Raw genomic sequence first — 18,326 nt, 5'->3', positions numbered from 1 at the left:
ACAAAAGAACGGAACCATTCACAAGTAAGCAACATTAATTTCCAATATGTCACTGCTTTGACAATCCTGTTACCAAAACGTCAGAGTAAATGCTGACATGGTTTGCTAACATCTACTGTCTAAGCACTAACCTTTGACGAGCAACTTCAGGGCCTCTTTTCTCCCTTCTGTTGTTTTTTTAAAACATATAGCTAAAGTGGACTTGGACCAGACAGCCTTCACATAAACTGCTGTCCTCTGTAAAGTAGGATACAGTACATGGTCACCCTACATGAAAGCAAGGTGTGTTATCAGCTCCTTATCAGTGGATCCATAATTCATCCATTGGCATATGCCATCACCATACTGAATATTTTTCAACCCTGTTTCAAAGATACATTATTAGGTTAATAAGATTCTAATTACAGTGGTACCTCAGGTTAAGAACTTAATTCGTTCCGGAGGTCCGTTCTTAACCTGAAACTGTTCTTAACCTGAAGCAGCACTTTAGCTAATGGGGCCTCCCACTGCAGCCGATTTCTGTTCTCATCCTGAAGCAAAGTTCTTAACCCGAGGTACTATTTCTGGGTTAGCGGAGTCTGTAACCTGAAGCGTATGTAACCTGAGGTACCACTGTATTTCCCCCATCCCATCCAGGCTATCCCTGTTGTGAAAGAAAACAAAGACACAGAGCAATGTTTTCCTTCAAATGTGAAAGGAAAGATAGGTTGAAGCCATTATTTGTCCCAGGGAAAGATCAACCATCTTTTTGGCTTATCAAAAAAATGGCTTGGATTTTTTTCTTTTAATGAAACATACTGGTTTCAGTAAGGAAGTCAGCATTTATCCGGTAGATGGAATACTTCTGATACTTATTTTGAGAAAATGTACACTGTGTTGTACTTTTATGCTTAGGTCTGCGTCTTTGGATTAGTTGGGGATATATTTACAGAGTCGTTTTGCAATATGAATACTGAAGGATACTTCAGTCTCAAAAATGGGCATGTGAATGAAATGATGACCCCTGGTGACACAAACTGGTCCCTTGGCACCATTTACCATGTAGCCGAGGCCTTGGATTACATAAAACGTTTCTACCAGCTGATGGTAAATCAGTGTGCTGCAGGGAGTTCTGGGAAAATAGAGTGTATTCTGCAACAAAAGGGCTTGCATAAAGGCTAGTCATTTTCAACAAGGGACATCTGGCATCCCTATTTCAATGTCTTCAATCAAACAAGCTCCCAAGATGAAGTTGTTAGTGGGAGAACACTGACAGAATTTTTAAGATCAGCGGTTCAAAAGGCTCTTCTTCAAAAACCACTTTGTGACCAATTCCACAGCACGTTTTCTTCTGTTATACGAGACCAGCTGTTGCACTTGTCTCTCTTCTTCTTCCCTATCCTCACACAAAAGCAAACAAGGGAAAAATACTCTCCGCAGCTCCACTAACCCCTGTTGCTTCATTGTGTTTTTCTGCAATGTTTGTTGAGAAATACTGGATATAAGAAAAAGAAATAATCAATAGAAAATGCCCACAAGTATATTACATAGTTATTTATCACATTTAAACATTATTATGAGTTTTAAACAAAACCATAACAGGCGATGCTCAACATTAGCCATACCCAGAGCTGATGCATTCAGATCAATGGATTTAAGTAAATTAAGTCAATTGATTTGAAAGAGTAGGGCTGCAGGCACACCACCCATTTAAAAACACAACTTCCTCCAAAGAATCCGGAAAAAGGTAGTTTACCGAGCCACAATTCCCAGAACTTTTAACACGTTATGGGTCCCAGGATTCCCAGGTCAGGTGTTTTAAATGTGCTTTAAAATATAGTGCATATACAGCCAAAGTCATAAGTAGATGTAATCCAATGTGCTTAACAGTCATTATGGATATTGCTCACCATGTGTTAATTTAAGGAATGTTATGTGACAGAAGAATTTTTTTATAAAAACCACATTGATTTCCATGCCCTGAGTAATTGTTTTTATTCTCTAACAAACAGCCCAGTTATAATACCAATGTACAATAACATTAGTCCCTTCTTGGACACTTGAAATACCACTCCGGACAGCATCAGCTCTGTCGTTCCCTCTCTGAGAAATTTCCAAAATAAGGAGGGGAAAGATAACACAATTTTGCCTTGTTTCTTAATACAGTAGTACTAACGATTGATCAAAACAGCAACTCGCTTCTATTCTAGGGGCTTTCAAAATTCCCAATGTTGAGCAGAAAATGGCAACTCATCTATTTCTCCAGCTCCTGGGACAAGTTGCAGACTAAGTAAGTCTTTGACCTTAGCTTGCAATTTCCCTTTGGCAGAGAGGATTCCAGCCCCTGGGGACGCAGTGTGACAGGGCAGTGTCCTTGCCTAACCTTATCAGGGTCAGGAGACAACAGCTGGCCCCCAAGGCTGCTCCTGCCTGCCAGGTGACGCTGCAATGCCAAAAAAAGGGGCTGCTGGTGGTGGTTGTCATCCCCAGACAGTGCCTATTTTGCCCAACTGCTCCCTTCTTTTAAAGGGTCACATTGAAACTGCAGGTAAGTGTAGCGCTCCATTGTGGAGACTGCAGTGCAGAGACATTTCAGGGCTTTTCCATGGTGTTGGCTCCGAAAAGGGACACTGCAAGTTGCAATCGATTAGGAAAAAATTAAACAAGACCGCCCGCCGCCCCAAGGGTAGATCAGCTCTAAAACATGGCAATGAGTGTGACTTCTAAATCAAACTAGGGCTTCCATATATTACTTTAAATGAAAGAGAAACAAACAGGCACCCAAAGAATAGCTGCCATTTGCATGGATACACCAGAATAAAAGTGCATTTTAAATAACAATAATTGCTGTTATAATTCAGAGAAAGGAAAAAAGGAGCAACATACATGAGTGAATTGCATATAATTTTCTCATGTAATTGCAAAAGGATTATAAGTAATCCTGTGCTCGCTCTGCCTGCTTATTCCAAAGTTCTTTAAACGTTTTCCATTCTTGCTCAGATCTATTTCTTTTCTTTTCACATCAGACCCAAAGGATCCAGGCGATTTTATTTAAAAGTTGCCAGTTCCCAAGTTTTTAATAGTCTGTTCCCCTCAGTTGGGAATACCTATTTCTTTTTCCAGTACTTCACATACAAAATCCTTGCTGCTAGAATCATAAATCCTTGCAACTAGAATCCCATTATAATTTCTCTCCCTTTTTTCTCATCTTCCAAAGCCCTTGAATGCCTTCGCTTGCGCGACCATATGGCAGGGAGAAATCCAGCCTCTGCCTGGAGGAGAAGCCATGTTTGCTGAATACGAACCTCTCCAAAGAGAAGGCACCAGGTCCTGTTAGTCAAAGTGATGCAAAGGCAAAAGATGCTGAAGGGTGGAGAGAACTGATGAGATGTTGGACTTCACAGGGGTCCCTAACCTGTCCCCCTCCAGGTGTTCTTGGACCACAATGCCCAGTGTTCCTCACATACTGAGGCTGGGGGGAATTGGGTGTTCACCCCCCCCCCCGTGTGATCTTTCCTGTGCCTCCTAGGCTGGCTTGCTGCCCTCAAGTGGCGGGGAGGATGTTCTCCCCTCAACAGCAGTGAAGGACCTTTTGTGTGGGGAAACGAGGGAGCTATCTGTCTGCGTAATAATATGCCGATGCAACGCCCGATACCGGTAATACCAAAGTTGCCGTATTACCTGTTGCTGGGCTGTCCTCCAACACCCTTGCAAACCTGGAAAATGTTTAAAAATCTTACACTGAGTTTATTTTTACAACAACCCTGCAAGCAGACCCATTTATTTTCATTGTGCAGATGAGGGAGCTGAGGCATAGGAACAGAAGAAACTTGCTGGATCAGGCCAAGGGCTAACAGCGGCGGCAGACAGGATGCCCACTGGAAGTCTGCAAGCAGGACTTGAGCTTGATGGTTCTCTCCGCACCCGTGTTTCCCAGCAAGTAGCCATGGTGCTTAGCAGCTGCTGGCAGCCTTGCCTTCCATGAATTAGAGCCCTTCAAATGAGTGGTCATAACTTCTCATCAACTTTCCGGTAAGTAAAAGTAGGATCTTGTACATGGAGTCATGGCAGATCTGTTTCCCTTTGCCCCACGTGGACCTGCGGAGACCCTAAACCGGCTCCACCCTTTGCTTCCATCTAGGTGGTATGGTTGTGGCAGGTAGGTGAAAGGGGTGCTTTTCCCTAGACCAGGGGTTCTCAAACTATTTTCTCTGGGCCACATGTTCAGAATAAAAATTTGCTCTTGCCACACGAAACTTATTTTATTGATAAGAAACACACTGAAGAAAAAACAACAACTCCTGGCAGGGCTTGATTTATAACACAGAACACAACTACTTTATGACATTCAGAAAGCACAGCTACATAAGAACAGTAACCATTCCCAAAATATAATCATAAATGAGCCGCTTGCTTATTTACCGTAAGTATGTATGCAATCTCAGTGCAAGGTGTGAGCTTGCTTTTGCAGCGTAATCTCATTTGTATTAGGTATAATTTGAGACAGACAAATTCTTCTCATCAACGCAAAGAAGCCTTTCTCTTATCTGATCTTTAGTATTTGTCAGAGTTGAAAATCGCTGTTCACAACAGCATGTAGTGGAGAACTGCAGAAAAATAGCCAATGGTCTTTGAAGAAAGGCTTGGAGATTGTCGTTGTATATCTCCCCCCCCCCCCCCCGCCGCAGATTATTGCTATGCTATGCTATACTGAAACGTTTAAATGTTTTTGGATTGTCTTTGAATCTTCCTGAGCCACTTGCCATCATCTCCTTCGCCTGCCACACCTTTTGAGAACCACTGCCCTGGGCTCTAGCTATCAAAGGCAGAGGAGCCTCCCCAGAAAAAAGGGAGAAGAAAGCCAAGCAGCCTCGCGGCTAAACCCAATTCCTTGCCCAAGGTAGGCTCACTGAGGCTCGCGCAAAGTAGGGGCCTTAGAGGGGCCAGTTAAAGGGTTAATTTCCAGGCGAAGGAGGGGAGAGGGAGCGGCGCTCGCCCCGCCCCTGCGCGTGGGGAGGGGAGGAGGTGCGCGGGGTAAAAGAAAAAAGAAAAAAAAATCTTCGCCTCTCCTGTTGTTCTCCGACGTCCTATCCCAGCCTGTGCAGCCTCGGGGCTGGAACGAGGAGGCGGCGGGAGGCCGTGTGCGCGAGGCTCCTGCGAGAGCGCTCAGCCCAGCTGCTGGCAGCAAGGCATGCGCATTGCAGGGCGCCCTCTCACCCCGCTCAGCTATGCCAAATATGTAGTGAGCAGCAGCAGCAGCGAAAGAAGAGAGAGCGGGACGCGCGCGCGAGAGAGAGAGGGGACCATGGGGCGCTCCTGCCAGCCGGGCTCCGGGCTGCCGCGCTCGCCGTCTCCCTCAGGGGGACCCTTGCGCGCAGCGGCGGCGGCGCCCAGCAACTAGCCCCCAGGCGGAGAGAGGCGACGACCAGCGCCAGGCATGGCTGACCCTCTGCGCAGGACCCTCTCCAAGCTGCGGGGCAGGCGGGCGCAGCGAGGGGCGGCGGGGGAAGCCGCCGGGCACCCCAGCGGAGGCGGCGCCCTTCGAAGCCGAGCCCAGCAGAATCTGGCGCGCCCGGGAAACGGGGCGCCGTGCGCGCTCGGCAGCGGCGGGGTCTTCGCGCCCCACCTGGAGGAGTCGGAGGCTTGGTCCCGGCGGGGGAAGGCGGCAGCGGCGCCTGAGGAAGAATCCCCCGGAGCCCGCCTTTGCCCGCCGAAGAACCGCGTGGAAGGGACGCGGCAGCTGGCTCCGCCGGGGCTCCGTGCGCCCCCGCCGGCGGCCGAACTCTGCTTCTCGTCGTCGTCGTTTTTCCCCCGGGGGGAGGACTCGGGCTCTGCACTGGAGCGGGGCGGCGGGAGCGAGGAAGAGGACTATTACGACAACCACAGCCTGCCCGGCTGGAGCTGCCCCAAATTGGCGTGCCGGGCGCAGGGGAACGCCGACGGCAGCGTGGCCCTTGGCAGTGGCGGCGGCGGCCACTCCAAGGCACAAGAGAGCGCGGGCCGGCTTCGCAGCCAGCTGCAGGAGGCTTATTACCTGCTGATCCACGCCATGCACGACCTGCCCCCGGCTAGCCCCGTTGTCAGGGCCCGCTCCCCGCAGCCCCTTGCCCACCCGCTGCCCTTCTCCCCGGCTGGGAGGAGCCACGATGCCTCAAGCTGGTCTTTCCCGTGCGGGGACGGGTCCCCGCCGTCGCGAGCGCCCGATTCCGGCTCCCAAGGCTCCGGCAGGGCCCCCGCCTGGCGCCGGGGCATCAGCAAGAGCTGGGAGAGCCTCCCCGCTGCCCAGCCGCCCGCCAGACCGCCGCCCTTGCGGAGGTGCAGCAGCGACGGCGCGCTCGGCCCCCCGCCCCGGGGCCACCTGCTGCAGCGGCCGGGCGCCAGGCGGGGACTAGGCTGCGGCGGCCTCGCAGCTGCCGCCGGCTGCTCCGGCCACAGCAGCTGCGAGCAAAGCCCCGGCAGCCGGAGCGCTTGCGAGGGACATCCGTCGGCGCTGCCGCGGGACGACTTGGGCCGCTTTCTGGGCTCGGAGCTGTGCGCCGCCCTGGGCGAGGCGGTGGCGCTGAAGGGCGCCGCGGACCCGGCGGCGGAGGGGGGCGGCGGCAGAAGCCACGTGCGCCCTCCGGCAGGCACCCACGGCGGCCCCTTCAAGCCTCCCGCCGTGACGGTCCGGAAGCTGCAGAAATGGATGTACAAAGGACGCCTCCTCTCCCTGGGCATGAAAGGCCGCAGCGAGCCAGCGGGGGCTTCGTCGTCTTCGTCTCCCGCAAAAACATCCAGGACCTGCGGGCCACCTCTGGGCAGAGAAGAGGGGCCGGCAACGCCGCCTCCTGCCCCCTTGAGGGGTCAAGGTGGAAAGGGCCTAGGATCCCCTTCAAACCAAAGAATCTTGCTGACAGGTAATGATTTTTGTGACCACTTCCCCCCTCCTCACTTTCCCATGGTTGGGGGTTTGGAAGCCTCCCAAAAGTTGCTCTGTGCTTTTTATTTTATTTTATTTTATTTTATGGACAGTGCTTTTAACAGCTGCTTGATAGAAAGAAAACACTTCAGTGCAGTTTGCCTCACCCTTGCACCCTTGCATTTGGGAAAAGCTTCACTTGGCTGAATTGCTTTCAGGTGCAGGAGACTTGCCTTTTGTTTATTTTAATTAAGGAGCAGGCCTACTCCAAGCCTCACCTGCTCTGTTGCATTCTGCTAAAGGCAAAATAGTCACAATTTCTGGGCTGGATGGAGTATACAACTAATGCTTACGGCATGTGAAGCTTGTTGACTACTCTCTGCAGTATTGCATAAAAATAGCAAGTTTGCCATAACAGGCATGCAGAGTGTTGAGAAAGAGACAAGGCTTTCGTAAAGTTTGCCTGCCAAATACTAATTTGCAAGTAGTGTGTGGGATTCACATGAAGGGAAAACACACACACACGCACAAAAATGAGGTCACTTGTGTTTGCAGACCAGGACAAGTAGGTTAGTTAAAGGAAAGGAGAGTACATGTAGAATAGGAAGAAATACCGTACAGTAACCATAACTTCTCCTTATTCCAGTGCGCAAGCTGGAATTTTTTTTAAGCTTATTTACATCTCACTTATTTCATTGGGAGAGTTAAGCAGTTGCATAGATCTCCCCCGTTCAAATTCAGCAAAAACTTAAAAAATCTTGCCTTTGGCTCTGTTGTATTCTGCCATTAAAATATTAATTAAGGGGGGAGGGGAGGGAAGGCGTAATGCTTCTGAGCCTCGATTTCTCCAAAGGTAAGTTGTGGGGAGGGCTTTTCCGCATCAAATATCGCTGCAGGTGGAAAGCTGGCATAGCAAGGAGAGAGGTTCCATCCTAACATTTACCCTTGCATGCTGTTTTTCATGTGCAGGGAGCTTATTTTATTTTAGACTGGGGGGAAAATTGAAATATTGAGGACTTGCCACATTGGCAGCATTTGAGCCTGGTGCAGCAGTGCAACCCCTTTCTCTGGTGTAAGCCTTGAGGAGGACCCTACCTGGCACAGTGCTACTCTAAATCCGATGGGGAGGAGCTGCCTCATAAACAGTCCTCATTTTACCCCAAGTTGCAGAGCAGAGAGTTTGCCAGTAGCACTTCCCCAGCTGTGAACAGTGTGAAAAGTCATCCCTAGTCTGGAACTATTTCTCCCCTCCTCCCCCCAGCAATTTGTCTCTCTCCGCCCCAGTTACTGTTTTAATTTGTAACCTCTGTGTGAAATCATAATGGACGTGTGACACTTATTAACTCCCTCCCACCCCTGAAATCTCTGCCCAATGGCAGGTTCACAAGTACACCTCACAATTCTGGTGACAAAACAAAAACAGGGGGGGAGTGGGGGGGGGAAGCACAGTGGGGTGGGGAGGAACATGTTAATGTTATCTGGTCAAGCACCACTGCCTCATTTATTTCTATTGGCCCTGAGGGGGTGAAACATTCCCAGAAGGGTTGGCAAATCAACATGGATGCTTCCAGAAAAATGCCTCCCTTTTATACATTAATCTCGCAACGTGTTGCTAAACCGTGTTAATAGCTCACTTATTAAAGTACCGTATATGAAGTAAGCTTTCAGTTTCTAGGTCCCTTGGTGTTTAATTTCTCTATAAAGTCCACATTATTGTGGATAGTCCAGTATTGTATGTAGAAATGAGAAGCTACAGATTCGAATAATAGTAATAGCAGTCATGATGATGATAAATACTTGGAAAGTGCTTAATTATCTTTTTCTGGGCAAGCCTATAGTAAGTTTCCTTTGTGAAATACTTCAAGTTCATCAGAACATTGGGTTGGATCCAAATTGAGTCATGCTTAGAGCAGCCCCATTGAGTTATTTATTTAGAAGATTTTAGAAATGCTTAATCAAAGAGCTTTCTAATTTAAATGGGTAGCTTAGTAGTTTTGATTGGTTTATCCTAAGGGGAGATACAGGCCTTTCCACCTGTTAAACCTGTCCTTGGCCCTCTGTGTTGTTCTGGACCATTTTCTGCTGTATCGCCCTCTGCTTAACATCCAAGAAACAGTACAGCTCAATAAATCCTATACTGTATTACCTTATCTAGTTCGTCAAGACAAAAAAGTGCAGGGAGAGACAAATATTAAAGATGCTAGTATGAGGGAAGATGGCACCCACCTTAAATCAGCTGTTGTGTTCTGTACTAAATCAAAGGCACCCTCCACAGTGCCCAGGTCACACACAAGAAATCAGTACTTAGCACACCACTGATCACATTCTGTGACAATTAAAGCAAGACCTGTGTACCTGCTACGTCTTTAAAGCACATTCTTTCACTCACAGTAATTCTGGGCACTGTAGTTTATTCTTCACAGAGATGCAATTTCTAGCAATTCTTAAACAGCAGTGCCCAGAATTTCTTGAGGAAAGTAATGCATTTTGCATGTACTCTATAGGTACAATGTGTGCACAGCTGATTGAAAGTATTTCCAAAACAGACAAATTCTGTATATCAGTGTAGGCCAATGCTTCTCAAAGTGGGTGATACCGCCCCCTGGGGGGAGGCACTGGAATGATGGGGGCGGTAGTAACCTCGGGTGCAATTGGGATGGGGCATTGAATAAAAATAAGGGGGCAGTGGAAGCACGAAGAGAAGAAAATTTTGAAAAACTACATGTTTCATCCGTTGTTTACAACTACATCTTTATTTACTATGTTGTAGAACATAGGTAGAAATATAGATACATAAAAGAACACAAATTTGTCACTGCACCTTTCTGTAAAGAAGGTAGATTTTCTGGGGGGTGCTGGGTAATGTTTTGTTTTGGTTTTTTCCTGAAAAGGGGCCAGTAGGTCAAATAAGTTTGGGAACCTCTGGTGTAGACCGAGGCATGCTTCCTCGTAAGCAAGCCCCATGGTGTTCAGCGGGATTTACTTCCAGGTAATAAGATCACACAATTCAAAGACTACACAGGGTTTGAATATGTTTTGTCATTGCATCTTAGCACCCCCTGCCCCCCCCACCTTAAATAACTTCTAATTAGGATTGCTGCAATAAATCTACAGGATCGCTGTGGTGCTTTGCCCTTGTTAAACTTGCTTCTGCTGTTTTTGTAAACTAGACATAGCCTTAGGTCTAGTTTGTACATGTGTGATTAATGTTGAGTAGCTATGGATATGAGTTATGTGTTGAGAAACTGCTCTCCGGAGGGCTGTTAGCTTTCCTAACTTGTCCCTAATGGAGAAGGGAAAACTTGCCCTTTTAATATAGGGTGGACACTGGTGAATTGCTTCATCGTCCTACAAACACAGAGATGTGTATCTTGCTAAGGTGCTCAGTTGTAAAGAAACAGACTGCACAGGAAAGGGAATTTCAGCAAGTGCTCCTGTCAAAATTCTCATTTCTATGGGGCAGTTAAAGAGAAGGGATTCTCCTCCTCCTCTGCAAATGTTGCCCCCAGGGGCATCTCATGGCAACTGGCCCCCAGTACCCTCAAGTGGCCCATTCTCCCACAGCCATGGCTGTGATCAGTCTAGATATTGCAGGAAAGCCAGGACATTTAACAAAGCTCCAGGATGTCCACTTTAGTGTTAACAGTGCTTGTGTGAAATAGTCACTTGCATTAGCAGGTATCGGTGCTTTTTATAATGAATGAACCAGCTTGTAAATTAAACGTTAATAACTTATTTATTCAAATACTCCTCTTTAACAGTGTGTGGTCTCTAATCTTAACTGAAAGAAGCAGTTGCTTTTTAATACAGTTTCTTTCATGTTTTAACTTTTCCACATAAGTGTGTGTGGAATAGCTTCAGTGGAAAATGCTTTTCGAGGGTGCCTCTCCCCTCCCCAGTTTTGTTTTAAGTTCTGTTTTAGGATCATGCCTGGTTTAAAGTTTCATTGCTCTAAATCCTCCTAGATTTATTGCAAAACACTGCTTCAGAAAAATATAATTAGCCAGAGCATTCTAAGTATTGGTTGCACAATGGTACTACATTCTGTGTATTGTTTTACAGACATGGGAAGGTAAAAATGCACATAATTACAAGGTGCCTGTTAATTGTACAGACTTGAGTAGTCGCAGGAAAAGAAAAAGACTTACTCCAGAAATCTGGGTTGAGATGTAAGAATGTTTCTTGCCCCATACAGGGGCGGACTTTAGCCTTTCAGATTTTGAGTAATAACAAAATATATAAACCAACATAGCGAGTGATTATTATTAGTAGTAGTGTTTTAACAAAGAACTTACCCATTTGCGTTTTTAAAAATAGGTAGAATGAATCCTGTCTGCTTGAATAGGTTGTATGGAGGCATGGGTAAAGTTAAATGAAGTCAAGTTCTATTCTGTTCTTGGTCGTAACCCCGAGTTTGATTGGCTGATGGGAAATGTTCTGCCTAATGGCTTCATTTGTACAATTTTTTTTTTTTTTTGCCTAATAACTTTAAATGTTAATTTGTTCCATAGGAGACAGTAACACAGCGAAACTTTTCTTAAACCCCGCTTCCATGTTCTAGTAAAATTACAGGATTTTCTTAGTGAGTATTTGTTTAGCATATGGACTATTGGGAGGCCATGATGGTAGCCCAAGCCAAGTCCCAGAAGGATGAAAGAATCTGAACTAGTCAAGAATCTGGTCCCTTGGTGGGCCATGATAGCTACATTATAACATGCTCCCTAACTTAATGTTTATCAAGCAGTGTCTGATATTGGGGTGGGGGTGGGGTAGGTCCTTTTCTCGCTGTGTCTGCACACTTGGAATGTGATGCATGTTCAGACACGACTGTCCTACCATTTGTAGTTACTTCAAGACTTTTATTGCTGTCGGATCTGTGCATCTGGTCATATTTGAATATTTAGCCATTAAAATATACAGCCTCCCCCTCCCCGTCCGCCATCCCTGTTGTATATTGAAACTGTGTAGAATGCCTGTATGCTAAGCTATGCCTGTATACGGATATAATGTGTGTATAATGTATAGCTACAGAGTTTGTGTAGTTTTTTGATTTAAAAAAGGGGGGAAGTAAAATCAAGGGAACTCTGTTTCCATCAGAGCTTTTGCAATGTGCTGCTGTAGACCACCCCACTCCCCAATTTCAATTGGCTCTCTCTGTTTCCCTCCTCCCCGTCCTTTACAGATTTGATTGAAACAGTGTACATACCATCGGTGAGCAGAAGAGAACTTAAGAACTTCAAATCCACCGAAGTCGCTGAGTGCAGGCCTCGGATTGCCAGCATCACCGTGTCCAAGAAACGTAACTGGCTACATCAAAGTTCTCCAAGGGTGCCCAGTTTGGAAAAAGGAAACTCGTATAAGAAAATTTCAAAAGAAACGCACGAGAGACAGAAATCACCCAGCCCATTGCTTGAGCCGAAGATGCCTCACCTTTTCCCCAAACTTCTAGGGCATGAAAGCCCTAAAAGAAGAATTGGTTGCGTACGAGCTGTTGAGAATGGGGCAAGCTCTTTGGCACAGCGAAACTGTACTTTAGATTTTGGGGATGATAACGATGCAGATGATGAAGGAGAAATATGGTACAACCCTATCCCTGAAGACGATGAGCCCAATTTCCCTGGTTGTAATGCTGACCATTTGGACCCTCAAGCCATTAATTGCAAGGTGCCTTCTGGGAATGACTTGGTTAAAGTCGTAAGGCCTAACGAAGGCCTCGCACACGTCCTAGACTGTGTCGGAAACACTCTGCCCAGGGAAATTAATGAAGTAGATGCTGTACATTCCATGGAACATTTGCAAGTACACAAGCAAAAGCCTACATGCAGTATTCAGACTGGGTTTGCAGTGGAAGATAGCCCTACATTAAAAGGTACTTTGGGAGGTAAGAGGAGTGCAAACATTTAACCTACAGCGATGTTGTTAAATATTGCATTTCATAAGGTGGTACTAGCTATCATTTTGGGGTAAGCTGAAAGTCCCATTTCTCTGGAAGTTCAAGTCTTACGTAAGCATTAATTCACTCATACAGCTTGATCAATGCATCTTCATTCAGAAATGAACTGAGTTTTTTAACCAGACTTACTCTTTTAGAAAGCTTTAGTTTCACTAGGCCTACTTTGGGTTTCTTCTGTAACGAATTCTGAAACTTTCATTTGCTCATGTAGAAACATCTCTCCCAATCATTCTAGTAGGTTTGCAGAAACACTATTTTCAGCCATGATTGGGAATTAGTTATATCCTACAATATGAGATCTGCCGTTGATTTTTGTTTGCGTAGAACTGACATTTTAATTTTTGTTCAGTTCTTAGAACAAACTATATAACACAAATTGCCCATTACAACTTATTGAACATTTTTCTTAATAGTGCTGTCTATAGGGATACGCCTAACATTGTTTCTAAATTGGCTTTGCTTCTCAGGGTTGTTTTTAAAAAACAAAAACAAAACAAGAAGCGAGGAGGGGGGCGGATTCCATTTTGTGTGTGCTTTTAATTTCTACAACATCAGAGTTATGCTTTTCTTGAGACATACTAGCTATTTTTTGTGGCTTCTACTGAGTTCATAGTAATATATACTTTATTTGCAAGCTGGTAAAGTGTAAATATGACCGCTGTAGGAAATCTGCATGCATTTTATGCCATGTTTCATGGATCAATTTCTTAATACATACATAGCTCCCACGAGTATTGGCAGAGGACTTCTGATAGATTAAAGTTCGTTTTTGAATTAAGGGAAATTATATAGAGGCTTTCAACTCACTGGGGAAAATTTGTTGCTTAACTAAATCAAGATTGGTTCATGATTGTGGTGCCTATAATGAACCCTGGTGAAATTGATTGCAAATTTATCCTATACTGTTCCTTGTGTATTGAGTTAATGAATGCAGTCTTGCCTCTGTGTCCATTGAATAGTAATCACATTGAATGCAATAATTGATGAAGAGAGTCCCTGCTGTTACGTAATTGGCTTTATTGCTAAGGAGTACTTAGTGATTCTTTTAATCCTGTTAAGGTGTCTACAGTTAATTTCAGTCAAAGCTGAAATGACAGCTCCTCCAGACAAAATTGTCACATAAATGGCAGCAGGGCAAATCAATTTGTTTGTATGAATGTGTAGTACTGAGTAGCACATGCAGTTACTCTGAAGTGGGATGTAAATGTCTTCATGGCTTTCAATCATAGCTGATTGTTACTGTCTTCTGCCTAGTGATTTTCTAAATATTTCCCCCGCCCCCAAAAGGGATATCCTTTGGGGTGGGGCAGATGCCAGCTTATGTATAGTTTTTATGCTGAGTATTGATTTTGAAATACTTTCCTTGTCCATAATTGACCTGTTTCCATAACAGCACAACAGATATGATTGCTATATTTCTCAGAATACCTTTTAGCAGATCTGGAATATCATCTAATCATCCTTGTTGCCCGTAATGGAGACTAAACAGCTTAACCGTTGCATGCAAACGGAATTTTGTGTAGTGCTTCTTCAAGGGGACTTACTAATAAATGTCTTTAATATCTTTCCAGGTTCTGATTTGCACTAAGTATGATTTTTATTGTTACTTTCCTGCAAATCAAGATAGGGCTGCCATCAAACACGACACTCAATATCAAGCTTTGCAACAACGTAGGGGAACTTACCTTTCCTGCCATTGCTGCACATTGCTGACTGTTGCCGATGGGAAAAAAAAACACAAAACATGATGTTGTCAGGACACAGGATAACTTTTACTAGCCAGTGCAGAAGGGTGAACTTGGCATGGTTGTGCTGTTCACAGCGACAGTTGTGCTTTGTCCATTTTTCATTCAACTCTTCTCCCTGACTTTTAAAACCAGCAAGAGGCAGATGACATACTGCCTCCCCTTTACAAAAAAAGCAACTTTCTCTTCCAACTCTGCATGTATATATCTAAACCTGGCAACAGAACCATCCCTCCTGAAGGGCTGCTGAAACAGAAGTCTTGAACTGCGTGACCGCAGAAAGGCTGCATGAGTTGGCTTCTCAGTAAGCATCACATTGTTTAATACTCATCATGCTTTCTAAGTCACTCGCATTTTACTGTCTTATTTTCTTGGTACAGAATTCTCCTGTATGTGCTATGCTGTGTTTTTTTAACCATTCCAGAATTAAGCAGCAGGACTCTCATAAGAAAAAACAGCAATCCTAAACTGCTTGCCTGCCATAGAGGAAATCTCTTTTTTAGACAATTGCAAGCTTTCTGAAAATAAGTGTCTCTCTATTGCTATTTCCATCTTAACTATAGTGTTTGCTGCTGAGGTTTTCCGAGATAATGTTTACTGAATTATACCTAGCATCCTTAAGACTTCCTCAAATCATAAAAAAGGGAGAGCAGTATATTTAGTTCAGGAGGTACTGAAAGGAACATTATTTGCATTCCATCCTGCAGCCAAGTAGTCCATATTTAGATAAAAAAGCTTTCTGTTTTTACTGTAATGCGTTGCCTTTTATATAAGAACTGCAGCTTCAGAGTTGGTAAGGCTTTCTGTATGAATGTGTAGCTGTGGGAGGAGAAAGATAAATAGCCTTGCAGACTTCCTTCGAAAACAGAAGGCTGGTGCTTTTGATCACAATTTTATATAGCCAGTTTGCATTAGACCAAATGAATGTGTTCGGTCCAAGACAATAGCTGTATCCGTTTAGTATAACTGGTGGTGGGGGAGCACGTTGAGGACTCTTGAGTATTGACTTCTGGGGTTAATTTGAGTCAGCCTTTCTGCGTCTGAGCAGAGTTGTGTACATGTTGATTTAATTAGGATTGACTTGATGGATTAAATAGACTTCGATTGAGTAGATGAGATGAGATCTGACTTTATGAAGTACAGTGATTCCCATGTGATGCTTGTTGGTCTCTAGCTTTGAAAGAAGTGGGTGTGTGGCTGTGCATTTAATTGCTTTATTGCAGAAGCTCTATAACTTTTTAAAAACTAGGTTACACAAGCTCACGGGCCAATGTGGCTATCTTCACTTTTTGTGTTATCTGCAGAAGGCAGTTTATAACCTTGTGTAGTTCCCCACCTCCACCCCAGGTCCCATATTGAAAAGCTTGCGACACCTCTGTGCCAAGATGATGAATTTAAACTGACCGCAAAAGATGCCTTTTCTTTCTCTGTTACTTGTTTTGAGTGTCTGCACACGTATTTATGATGGCAAAAAAAAAAAAAACCACCAAAGCTGACTTATTGTAAGACTTTGGTTTTTTTTCAAGCGCTTGCTTTTCATTACAAATATCTGATAATGCACTTGGGATGTGGCAAAGATCACAGCGGTATTTCTGTTTGTCCCAGTGGGAACTGCATAGGTGAATTCTTTATTATATAATAAAGGTAAAGGTAAAGGGACCGCTGACCATTAGGTCCAGTCGTGACCGACTCTGGGGTTGCGATGCTCATCTCATTTTATTGGCCGAGGGAGCCGGCATACAGCTTCCGAGTCATGTGGCCAGCATGACTAAGCCGCTTCTGGCGAACCAGAGCAGCACACGGAAACGCCGTTTACCTTCCTGCCGGAGCTGTACCTATTTATCTACTTGCACTTTGACGTGCTTTCGAACTGCTAGGTTGGCAGGAGCAGGGACCGAGCAACGGGAGCTCACCCCGTCGCGGGGATTTGAACCGTCAACCTTCTGATCGGCAAGTCCTAGGCTCTGTGGTTTAACCCACAGCGTCACCCTCACCCCCCATTATATAATACTCCTTGATAATTCCATTCTCACTTTCAGAGAGCAGTGTGCATAAAGGACAATATACAGCAAAAGCAACATACTTGTTCTACAATAGAGATACTTGGTTGAGAGACTCTGGGAGCAGAACTCGTTCTCTGAAGGACTGGGGGATTGGGTTCTGTCAACCAAGGCTTCTTGTAGGGGATGGGCTTCCCTCCCCCCGGATATTTTCCCGCATCCACCCTTTCCTTCCCCATTTTCCTTGGCTGACAGCAGGTGTCCCTCCTTAACCTCATTCTTTCCTGAGCAGCTGGAGACAGTCATCCTTGTGAGGTGATAGCCATTTTAAAACAGCTGCTGCTTCAGGAGGATGGGAGACTAGTGGCTTGAGGCGCATGAGTAGAGTTTCCATTGAGGGAGTGCTATTCCAGCCTGTACTGAAGCTACATTCTGCATTTGTTTCAAGCAAAACAGCAGTCATGCCTTCAAAGCAGAATTAGATTGACTTTGGAACAGTCATATAGTTTACGACTCATGCGAGAAATACCTTCGTGTGTTTCTGTTCAGACTTTTGCACATTCACATATCATCTGATCACTGTTCTGTTCCCCTTCACCTGCGTACATATTCTACTTTTAGCGAGGTTTTGCAATAATTTAGCGAGGTTTTACCATAAAATGGGGAAGGCACAGATAGGCAGAGGGTCACTGGCTAAGTGCCAGTAATGAAAGTAAAATTTAGCAATGTAAAACAAAATACCAAACGCTCTAGACTGGAGCTTTCCAAACTGTGTGGCGCGACACGTTAATGTTTTGGCTGCAATGTGTCACACAAACGTTCCCCTTGCTCCTCCCGGGGCTGGAAAGGGGTAAGTTTAACCTCCGGGTTTGCTAGTAGAACTGAATTACTGTGTCATGAAATGATGCATGTCTAAAAAGTGTGTCACCAACATGAAAAGATTGGAAAGCTCTGCTCTAGACCCTGTGTGCGCAGTAAGATAGACTGGGGCGCCATCTTGGGAGAGGCTGAGGGCACCCTTTAAATTTTCAAGGAGTGGGCTGGGGCCCCTCAATATTCCATAGCCTGCGATAGGCTCTGCAGAGCATCCCTGTGGCTGCAGTGGGCCTTGCGGTCTCCTCCCGCCATGTGATGTCATACATGCATGCCAGGCACCCAGTGCCTGTAACAATAGATATGCCGTATTTTTTGCTCCATAGGACACACTTTTTCCCCTCCAAAAATTAAGGGGAAATGTGTGTGCGTCCTATGGAGCGAATGCAGGCTTCTTGGCTTCAGCGATAGCAACGCGAAGCCCCCGAAGCTCAGAGGGAGCGCTCCGGAAGCTTCACGTTGCTTTCACTGAAGCCTGGAGAGTGAGAGGGGTCGGTGCGCACCGAAGGAAGGGGCTCCGTTTCTCCTGCCGCTTCGCTGAAGAGGCGCTGAGCAGAGAGGGGGAGATTTTTCCCCCTTGTTCTCCCCCTCTAAAACAAGGTGCGTCCTATGGTTGGGTGCGTCCTACAGAGTGAAAAATACGGTAGTATTGATTTTAAAAATAGCTTGAACATGCATGTAGGGCCATGAGAAGGCCTGAACCTCCTCATGGATACCATATGGAAAAGGTATAAGCAACTTAGACGGCTTAGCAACAGAGATGTCTCTGGCATCTACATCTGTAATAAATGGATGCCACGCTGCCAGGAAGAATTCCAGTGCTGCCCTTTCGACGTCATTTGTCACTCTAACAAATTTGGGTGAGGGAAGAGAAAAGG

The 18,326-nt window shown here is 45.4% G+C and overlaps 1 protein-coding gene across 6 annotated transcripts in view; it reads left to right on the top strand.

The window, feature by feature from the left end:
• Positions 1 to 4,679: 4,679 nt before the first annotated feature.
• Positions 4,680 to 18,326, top strand: part of SYDE2 (synapse defective Rho GTPase homolog 2) — a 45,387-nt gene continuing 31,740 nt past the window's right edge. For 2 of the 6 annotated variants that reach the window (XR_014565387.1, XM_083743209.1), the window contains exons 1-2: positions 4,680 to 6,875; positions 12,060 to 12,758. Coding sequence is in view for 5 of the 6 variants with exons in the window: in XM_083743209.1 (XP_083599335.1) it covers positions 5,417 to 6,875; positions 12,060 to 12,758 (2,158 nt within the window). In the remaining variant the exon portion in view is untranslated. The remainder of the gene's footprint in view (positions 6,876 to 12,059; positions 12,759 to 18,326) is intronic. The other 4 variants (XM_083743206.1, XM_083743205.1, XM_083743208.1 and 1 more) reach the window with 3 other exon arrangements.

The sequence above is a fragment of the Podarcis gaigeae genome (genome assembly GCF_964106915.1).
Source record: "Podarcis gaigeae genome assembly, chromosome: 6".
Lineage (NCBI taxonomy): Eukaryota > Metazoa > Chordata > Lepidosauria > Squamata > Lacertidae > Podarcis > Podarcis gaigeae.
Note: the sequence above shows the minus strand (reverse complement) of the source record. Positions and strands in the feature narration are given on the sequence as shown.